This window comes from Corticium candelabrum, chromosome 7, assembly GCF_963422355.1.
Source record: "Corticium candelabrum chromosome 7, ooCorCand1.1, whole genome shotgun sequence".
NCBI classification, from domain to species: Eukaryota; Metazoa; Porifera; class Homoscleromorpha; order Homosclerophorida; family Plakinidae; genus Corticium; species Corticium candelabrum.
The window spans coordinates 1,281,164-1,291,163 of NC_085091.1; the positions used below are offsets into that span (position 1 = coordinate 1,281,164).

Genomic DNA, 10,000 nt, shown 5'->3' on the forward strand with positions numbered 1-10,000 from the left:
CACACACACACACACACTAGACACACACACACACACACACACACACACACACACACACACACACACACACACACTAGACACACACACACACACACACACACACACACACACACACACACACACACACACACCACACACACACCACACACACACACACACACACACACACACACACACACACACACACACACACACACACACCAGACACACACACACACACACACACACACAGACACAGACACACACACACACACACACACACACACACACACACACACACACCAGACACACACACACACACACACACACACACACACACACACACACACACACACACCAGACACACACACACCAGACACACACACCAGACACACACACACACACACACACACACACACACACACACACACACCAGACACACACACACACACACACACACACACACACACACACACACACACACACACACACACACACACACCAGACAGACAGACAGACAGACTTCGGACGTTGGGGCTCAGAGGCAGCTCAATTCCTACACCGCCTGTCACTCCAGTCTATAGACGAAGACGGAAGAAAGAACAGTCATGAATTTAAGTTATTGTGGCGTAAATGCATGTCGGTAGCTTTGCAGAGGTGTAATGCTAGCGTAATTAGCAGAAAGTTGGCAAGACTGGGACATTCTTCATTCGCACGTAGTTAAATTATTGCGTCGGCCGTTTGGGCCAGACTAGAATGTAGTAGTGTTGTTCTTTGAAAATATATGTATTGACAGACAAACAGACAGACAGACAGACAGACAGACACACACACACGCACACACACACACACACACACACACACACACACACACACACACACACACACACACACACACACAAGCATTCAAACCGGAAGCATTGAAGCCCTCCTGACTCGGTTACCCGCTCAGTCACGTGACTTTTACAGAGTCCCGTTTTATGGCCAATAAATAAATGAAAAGTATCAAGTCACATGCCCATACGGTTTACTCGCAAACGTGTGTGGACAGATACGCACAGAGATGAAGTAGTGAGATGGGCATGTCATGTGTACTAGTAACTACACATCACGCAGTCTGTTGTCTACATTGTCATGTTTATGTTGTCTGTGTTGCTCACCTCCAGTCGTTCAACAACATCAAAGGTTACATCGAACACGCAAAGTCGAACAGCGATCTGAGCATCGTTTATGGTGGAGAGTGTGATGACAGTGTCGGGTATTATGTGTATCCCACGCTGGTTGAGACCAAGGATCCACGCAGCAAACTGATGGTGGAGGAAATTTTTGGTCCAGTGATCACGACGTATGTTTACCCGGACGATAAAGTAGAGGAGACGCTGAAATTGGTGAGACGTTTTCTTGTGTGTGTGTGTGTGTGTGTGTGTGTGTGTGTGTGTGTGTGTGTGTGTGTGTGTGTGTGTTGTTCCTACTAGTCAATTGATTTGGTTGCATTTGTGATTTCTAGGTGAATGAGACGTCGCCGTTTGGTCTGACTGGTGCCATATATTCCAAGGACAGGTTGTCTGGCTTGTTGTTGGCTCGTTTGTGTGACTCGTTGATATCTGTTTTGGTTAGTTATTTCCTTCATCATGCAGCATCTGTTCTTCGTCACTCGGCAGGTAACATGTACTTCAATGACAAGTCAACCGGCTCTGTAGTCGGACAGCAACCGTTCGGCGGTGGCCGACTGTCAGGTAGATAAGAGTATAAATGATACAATAGTCTAGTGTATTGTGAGATGCATCCCTTCAATACAATAGTCTAATGTATTGTGAGATGCATCCCTCCAATACAATAGTCAATAGTTTAATGTATTGTGAGATGCATCCCTTCAATACAATAGTCTAATGTATTGTGAGATGCATCCCTCCAATACAATAGTCAATAGTTTAATGTATTGTGAGATGCATCCCTCCAATACAATAGTCTAGCGTATTGTGAGATGCATCCCTCCAAATACAATAGCCTAATCTACATCCATGTAGCACTATGTCATTCTATCTGCAGGTACGAACGACAAAACAGGCACCAAAGTCCTCCTCCAGAGGTACGTATCCCCCTTAGCCATAAAGGAGCAGTTCCAACCTCTCACGCGTTGGGACTACCCATTGATGGCCAAGTGACGAAACACCAACAAACAGTAACATTACTGTTAATTAATCAGTTCATCATTCATTCATAAACTGTACTGCCTAGCCAGCTGACTAGCTCAATGCATTTTGTAGTCGTATTTTCTTTATTAATGTTTGTTGTGTTGACTGACTATCAGCTTGGCTCGTCTGGCTTAGCTTTTCGTGCTTTCAATAGTCCTCGTGTCTTCACAAGCGTGTCTTCTAGTGCACTGTTTCCCTTCGTTCCCGGTCTCTTGATGCTCTCGATGGCATCAATTCTAGACGAGCACACGGAGTTTAGTTACGTTTAGTATGCATTTGAGTTGTTGTGTGAGCGTCACCGTTGTTTGGAGTTTGGGTGGATGTCGGTTATTTGACCAAGTAGGGATGTCATCTGGTCCTCCTGACTTCGATCTTGTGCTGCCTGTTTGAGGCTGAAAAGGTGCAGACAAACAGAAAACAATTAGTGTGTGTGTGTGTGTGTGTGTGTGTGTGTGTGTGTGTGTGTGTGTGTGCACGTGGATGTGTGTGTGCACGTGGATGTGTGTGTGTGTGTGCATGTGGATGTGTGTGTGTGTGTTTCATTTATCTTTGTGTGTACGTACTGTGAGTCATTTCTCTCTGCAACAGCCGTTAACGACTTAAAGAACGGTTGTATCGAGTCAACAATCGTTGCAAGACGCAGATTCTCCTGCTGCAGCTTGTGAACCTCACACACTTGCGCTGCAAACACACAAACACGCAGAGAGATGAGACACAACAAACACACATGAAAACTTGACAGCCAAGATAGCTGCATGCTACACAAGTTTCAACACATAAACAAACCTTGGTAAATATCTTGTTCTAGTGCAACACGTGAGAGTGCACTCGACCATCCCTAGTGGATACAGTTAGCCAGCATGTTCACACACTGTCACATTGAATAACCTTTTCGCATGGACTTCGTAGTTGTTCTAATGTCGTGCAGTGGAGACTCAGTGTTGTCTCGAGTGTCTTGCATTCACACTGGACCTCAGACAGTTGCAGTCGTCTGGGTTGGCAACGGCGACGAGTTAAGTCTTGGTGAAGATCTTGTACCTTTTCTTTCATTTGGTTCATGTGTTGCTGTAAACTCTAAATTGGAGACGTCAATAAGGAGCAAGGTAAACGAATGAAGCTGTCATGACAAACAAACAAAACAAAACACACAAATAGACAGACAGACAGACAGAAAATGCAAAAACAAACAGACAAATGTACAGACAGAGAGAAAGACAGACAAATGCGCAAACAAACAAACAGGCAGACAAATGCTCAGACAGATAGACAAATGTACAAACAAACAGACAGACAGAGAAATGCACAAACAAACACACAGACAGACAAATGCACAAACAAACAAACAAACAAACACACATACAGACAAATGCACAAACAAACAAACAAACAAACACACATACAGACAAATGCACAGACAGACAAATGCACAAACACACACACACACACACACACACACACACACACACACACACACACACACAGACCAATGCACAAACACACACAGACAGACAAATGCACAAACAGACAGACAGACAGACAGACAGACAGACAAATGCACAAACAAACAAACACACACACACACACACACAGAGACCAATGCACAAACAGACAGATACACAGATAGACAAATGCACAAACAAACAAATGGACAAACAGACAGACAAATGCACAAACAGACAGAAAGACAAACAGACAAACACAGACAGACAGACAAATGCACAAACAGACAGACAGACAAATGCACAGACAGACAGACAGACAAATGCACAAACAGGCAGACAGACAGACAAATGGACAAACAGACAGACAGACAGACAGACAAATGCACAAACAGACAGACAGACAGACAGACAGACAGACAGACAGACAGACAGACAAATGCACAAACGGACAGACAGACAGACAAATGCACAAACAAACAAAGAGACTTAGACAAACAACTAAATGTATTACACTGTACCTTCAGAATGGGATTAAAATTCCTGCAATGCTCAACAAACGGGCCGTCTCCTTGTATGGCTGCCGTCCCCACATTCCAACTCACACGTCTACCTTGACTTCCGTGCCCATTAACAGGAGACGTACACGACGTAAAACCAGCCGGAGAGTTCCTACACACAAAACAATAACAAACCAAAACAGCAACAAACAAACAAACTTTTTATGAATCATAACAACAACACAATTCGTGGAGAGTCACAGACTGCTGATATGTTGAGACATCCGAATGGTTGTATGTGTATTATTGTATTGGATTAGTGTTATCTGTTATGATAAGTCGTGTTGCCACTTCGAGGCAACCACCATGGTCAACAGATGGGTAGTGTAGCATCCATGACAATAAAGATTGCGTGTGTATACAATCTTTAGTGTGACAGTAGGATGCAATTCATCACACGTGGACAGAAAAGCAGGCAGACAGGCAGACAGGCAAATGAACAGACAGAGACAAACAGACAGACAAATAGACAGATAGACAGACAGACAAATAGACAGACAGACAGATAGATACACAGACAGACAGACAAACAGATGGACAGACAGACAAACAGACAGATACACAGACAGACAGACAGATACACAGGCAGACAGACAGACAGATAGATACACAAACAGAGAGACAAAAAGACAGAGAGATACACAGACAAACAGATACACAGACAGACAGACAAACAGATAGACAGACAGACAAACACACAGACAGATACACAGACAGACAGACAAACAGATGGACAGACAGAGAAACAGACAGACCGATACACAGACAGACAGACAAACAGATACACAGAGAGATAGACAGACAAATGAACAGACAGAAACAAACAAACAGACAGATACACAGACAGACAGACAAATAGACAGACAGACGGATGGACAGACAAACAGACAGACAAACAGATACACAGACAGACAGACGGACAGACAGACAAATGAACAGACAGAAACAAACAGACAGAAACAAACAGACAGACACACAGACAGATAGATAGATATCATATATCTAACATATATGATAGATATGACCAATACGGTCCATATATCATATATGTTTTTTCAAGTGTAGTTTATGCAGAGAACAAAACTTTCAAATATTTTACTTTAGACGTGGCTGTACTAGCTCCTCTAGCCTGTAATAGTTTCGATGTTTGAAATTATACTACGATAGACAGACAGACAGACAGACAGACGGATAGACAGACAGACACAGACAGACAGACACAGACAGACAGACACAGACAAACAGACCAACAGACAGATAAAAAGACAAACAGAAATATGTATTGACAGACAGACAGACAGATGGACAACATACAAACAGTCAAACGCCCAACATACCATACCTGCCTCTACCATCCGCCGTTGAGAGAATCTGTGAGACAAAGAAGTCAACACGAGGCATTACCAGCAGCGGAGACACGCCCGTGCAATTGTCCATGAGCAATGGTTGAAGACACCTGCACACAAACATGCCGCCATTGCTCAACACACAACAGAAGCGACTGATAACTCACATACCTCGCAAACTCCTCTTTCATGTTTGTGTCCAGTTGGCAATCGTCAACTGGTGCTAGCTGGTAGGGCTGATGCTGTAGCCACTTGAGATGCACTCTGACATCCTGTCATGTAACGAAGGAAATGGTGTGTGTGTGTGGTGTGTGTGTGTGTGTGTGTGTGCATGTGTGTGTGTGTGTGTGTGTGTGTGTGTGTGTGTGTGTGTGTGTGTGTGTGTGTGTGTGTGTTTGTGTGTTGAGGGTGTAATGATTGTGGAGTGTGTGGGTAGTGGCTTACTTGGCAGAGATGGAGTAGTTCGTATTTGCTGGCAGTTTCTGTGAAGTCTTGACACGTAGAGATGTGACTCTAAAATAGAGAATAGGAACAAAAGTTATTTGAAACAATTGTCTATCTGTCTGTCTCTCTGTCTGTCTGTCTGTGTTTGTCTGTCTGTTTGTCAGTCTGCATCCATCTGTCTGTTTGTCCGTCAGCCTGTTTGTCTGTGTCCATCTGTCTGTTTATCTGTCTGCCTGCTTGTCTGTCTGTTGGTCTGTCTGTCTGTCTGTTTGCCTGTCTGTCTGTCTGCATCCATCTGTCTGTTTGTCTGTCTGTTTATCTGTCTGTCTGTTGGTCTGTCTGTTGGTCTGTCTGTCTGTTAGTCTGTCTGTCTGCTTGTCTGTCTGTCTGTTGGTCTGTCTGTCTGTCTGTTAGTCTGTCTGTCTGCTTGTCTGTCTGTTTGTTGGTCTGTCTGTCTGTCTGTCTGCATCCATCTGGTCTGTTTGTCCGTCAGCCTGTTTGTCTGTCTGTTGGTCTGTCTGTCTGTCTGTCTGTTGGTCTGTCTGTCAATACATATATTTTCACACATCATCGCTATTACAGTCTAAGACAATTAGAACTAAAATCACAAAGTCTAAGAGCCCATAATGGGCTACTTTATCAATCTATCTAATTAGCAAAACACGGTTCAGTTGAGTCCTTTGATCGTACTACTCTTCCTAATTTTTTACATAAAACATTAGCATTGCATCTTTGTAAAGCTATTGATAAACAGCGACGCCAGTACGTCTTGAACTCTCTGCCATTTGATCTTCCATCTTCATCTGTTGACTGGTGTGACAAGCGATTGAGAAAGTCAACAGCATCTTGTCCCCATCTTCCAAAATGTTCGAAAACCAAGGCAATGCAGTTAGAGGTGCGACCCCACATGTTCCACTCACCACCATATTTCTGTGCCTTTTCAAGCTCTCTTTTGGATGCAGCTGCACCATCTTCCAAAGCTGCTTGAGAAAGAATCTGTTGTGCCCATGGGTGAGCCACAGAAATGTCCAATTCGATATCGCAACCAGATTGTGCATCAAATGCAATGATATCAGGTCTATCATTACTATTAATGTAGCAATTCCTTGGTTCCCTTTGGTGTGTCATTTTAAGTTGTTGTAGGCAGCTGCTCCATACACTGGACAGTGTTTCGTGAGTCCAGACAGGTCCGCCCCCGCTCTTGCATGTTAGAAGGTGATAGCCATCTCTGTCAACATCTTTTCCGCATTCACAGGTTGACACAACAGATCCCAAGGGCATTTCACAACCCAGTCTCAAGCGTGTTGCAAGACGAAACTCGCCAGGCTTTAATGCAAACTTCGCTGATTGTGGTATTGAGTCAAGCCACGCACCTGCTCCTGTTCCCTGAAGAGACCTAAATCTTGCAGAAGAACGCTTAGATTGAGGGTTTGCAAGAATAGAAGATACAATGTTGTCAGTTCTTTGCAAGTTCAATTTTTGTTGTAACTTTTTAGTGTTACACATCAGATCAGCTAGAGATTTGTCTTCAGGTAGAGCGAGATGAAGCTGATGACTAATGGATCCAACAGAAGTACAACTTGGAATTGGACAAGAGATGTTCTTGATTGGACTAGTGAGATCTCCAAACAAATGAGGAAGACGACTTAAAGAGTGAGCCCAGCTGGATACAAATGCAATATGACACGTTGTTTCTATTGATGTCATCCCAAACCCACCATTGCGAACGGGCAAAGTTGCTTGCAGCCATTGGTCATTTTCTATATTGCGAAAACTAACCAATTGCAAAAAGGTTTCTTTTGTCAGCTGATCATGAAACCTAGCTGCAGACCTTAGCTGAGTAGGACACACTGACCGTGCCATATGATTAATGCGAGGCACATGACAGTAGCGTAGAAGTAACATTCCAGATTGAGGATCGTTAAGAGATGAAATCTGCTCACAAAGGCTCTGGCCTGATTTTGCGATGTCCAAACAAGATTCTGTGACATACTGCTGTTGCCCAATAGGGATTCCCAGGATGTCAATTCCAGATGATACAACTCTAATGGCCCTGTTGAGACAAGGAGGTGTTGTAAGACCATTGCAAAATAGCTCACATTTTTCAATAGCAATATTAAGACCAATTTTCTTCAAACTGGATTCCACATCATCCAGGCATGTAATAACATCATCTAAGGGGCCAATGAAAAACATATCATCTAGGTATGCTAGAACTCTAGTCGATGGATGGCTTTCTTGAAGATCCACAAGGTATGGGTGTAAGGCGACAGAAAACAGCATTGGGCCAAGAGGATCGCCCTGGTGAACTCCTTCCTGTGATTGCAGCAAGTGAGCATTGTGACCATCGTTGAAAACTAGAGGACTAAACTCAGCATACATTTGATGGACGTGACGGTAAATGTCAGGAAATATTTTTGCCACCTCAGGTAACAAGTGGGATCGTTCCACTGAGTTGAAAGCATTTTTCAAATCTGTCTTTAAAACAACCCAGTCAGGGTGAGCTTCAGCAAGCACACTGAGATGGTGAAGCAAAAGTTCTGATCCTCCCTCAATGGCTACACCATGCTGAAGGGGCGAGAAATAGGCAGCAAAAGACTCCTTCTTTTGAAGACACAGAACTTTGGCAGTAAGTCGTCGAATACATTCGCCGATAGCGATTGGCCTTACATCTCCATTGAGTTTGGGGAGAGCTATGAGACGTGAGGCTGACAGTAACTTTACAACACTCTTTGGAACGTCTCCTCTTGCGAGCTGTTCACAAACAGCAAAGAACTTCTCAGCAGTAGTAGATCTGCTTGCCAATATTTTGAAATGTTCAAAGTTCCAACCGGAAGGACCAGATCCAGAACATTTTGGAAGTTTAGTGAGAGTAGCAAAGAATAATGATTCAGAAAGATTGATTGGTTGAGGCAAACTGTCATCGAAACACAACACATCTTTTAGTCTAGTTGGATGCTTGGAAGCAAGTTTCAAAACTGTTTCGTCAGAAACAGAAGCAAGACCAGGGCTCACAAGCAATTTAGCTGCTCGAGATAGTTCTCCACATCTAACTAGCCGAAGAGCTTTCTGATGATTCAGACCGAGTTGTGAGTCCTTTGATGGATGCTTGAGAGAAGACGATGTCTGCAGACTTAGAAGCTGCTCCCATTGAAAATTGAGAAACAAAAGAAATTTTGACCTTGCCTGCCTAATTGCAGAAATACCTCCTCTACGATGGCACAGAATCATCCTGGGTATTAACAGAAACAGTTTCCAGCCAACATCATCACTGGGGTCTTGAAGGATTTTGGTCAAAGAAATATCACAACAATCCAGGAATAGCGATTTCAGAGATGGTGAAATGCCACGAACAATAGGAGGAAGGTAAGCACAAAGAATGTCATTTACCGAGATGTCCCGTATAAAAGACCACGCTTGATCTTTGCAAGAAATTTGATCATCCACAGGAACTGAAGGAACTTCAGAAAGCGCCCGATCATGGGTATGATCTTCAGACAAATTACGGGCTACATCTAGCATGTTTTCAGTGAGATCTTGATCTGTTGCTTGACACGTTTCATGACTTGTGTTCTTGTCAGGTTTCATCTTACGATCAGGACATTTTGACTTGTGTTGCGCAAGTTTCAGAAACCACTTTTTACAGCTGCCGCATTGACGTAGGTGAAGACGGTCGATAAAAGATGACGGTAGAAGAGAGGAATCATGAACATCACGGATGTGGCTTAAAACACGCTGTACAGATCCTGACATCTGACAGTATGGAAACGGACATTGATCACCACGAGACATGACATGAATGTCTATTTCAAATCCTTTGAAACGAGTGTTCAAATTATCATAACGGCCAGTTCTTCATCCGGGATCTGTCTGTCTGTCTGTCTATTTGTTTGTCAGTATATCGATCAACAGCGGAAACGTTACAAACCAACACTTGACCCATCCTACCTCGATCTGTGGGACTGTCTCTCTAAGCGTCTCCACCTGTTCATTAAATGCCGCCTCCTTACTCTCTTTCACTCTACATTACACACCCA

The 10,000-nt window shown here is 43.6% G+C and overlaps 2 protein-coding genes across 3 annotated transcripts in view; one reads left to right on the forward strand and one right to left on the reverse strand.

Annotated features, from left to right (window-relative positions):
- The first annotated feature begins 1,151 nt into the window (after positions 1-1,151).
- Positions 1,152-2,158, forward strand: LOC134182045 (delta-1-pyrroline-5-carboxylate dehydrogenase, mitochondrial-like). Its single transcript, XM_062649368.1, has 4 exons — positions 1,152-1,367; positions 1,487-1,539; positions 1,597-1,715; positions 2,029-2,158. The coding sequence occupies exons 1-4, from the start codon at positions 1,290-1,292 to the stop codon at positions 2,142-2,144; spliced, it is 366 nt and encodes a 121-aa protein (XP_062505352.1). The 5' UTR covers positions 1,152-1,289; the 3' UTR covers positions 2,145-2,158.
- Positions 2,155-10,000, reverse strand: part of LOC134182044 (RING finger protein 207-like) — an 11,306-nt gene continuing 3,460 nt past the window's right edge. Inside the window, exons 7-16 of one of the 2 annotated variants that reach the window (XM_062649366.1) lie at positions 9,912-9,984; positions 5,964-6,032; positions 5,691-5,791; positions 5,516-5,629; positions 4,135-4,285; positions 3,063-3,248; positions 2,961-3,012; positions 2,738-2,855; positions 2,474-2,566; positions 2,155-2,410 (exon numbers count right to left, since the gene is read on the reverse strand). In XM_062649366.1, coding sequence (XP_062505350.1) covers positions 2,287-2,410; positions 2,474-2,566; positions 2,738-2,855; positions 2,961-3,012; positions 3,063-3,248; positions 4,135-4,285; positions 5,516-5,629; positions 5,691-5,791; positions 5,964-6,032; positions 9,912-9,984 — 1,081 coding nt within the window. In that variant the 3' untranslated portion in view covers positions 2,155-2,286. The remainder of the gene's footprint in view (positions 2,411-2,473; positions 2,567-2,737; positions 2,856-2,960; positions 3,013-3,062; positions 3,249-4,134; positions 4,286-5,515; positions 5,630-5,690; positions 5,792-5,963; positions 6,033-9,911; positions 9,985-10,000) is intronic. The other variant, XM_062649367.1, reaches the window with a different exon arrangement.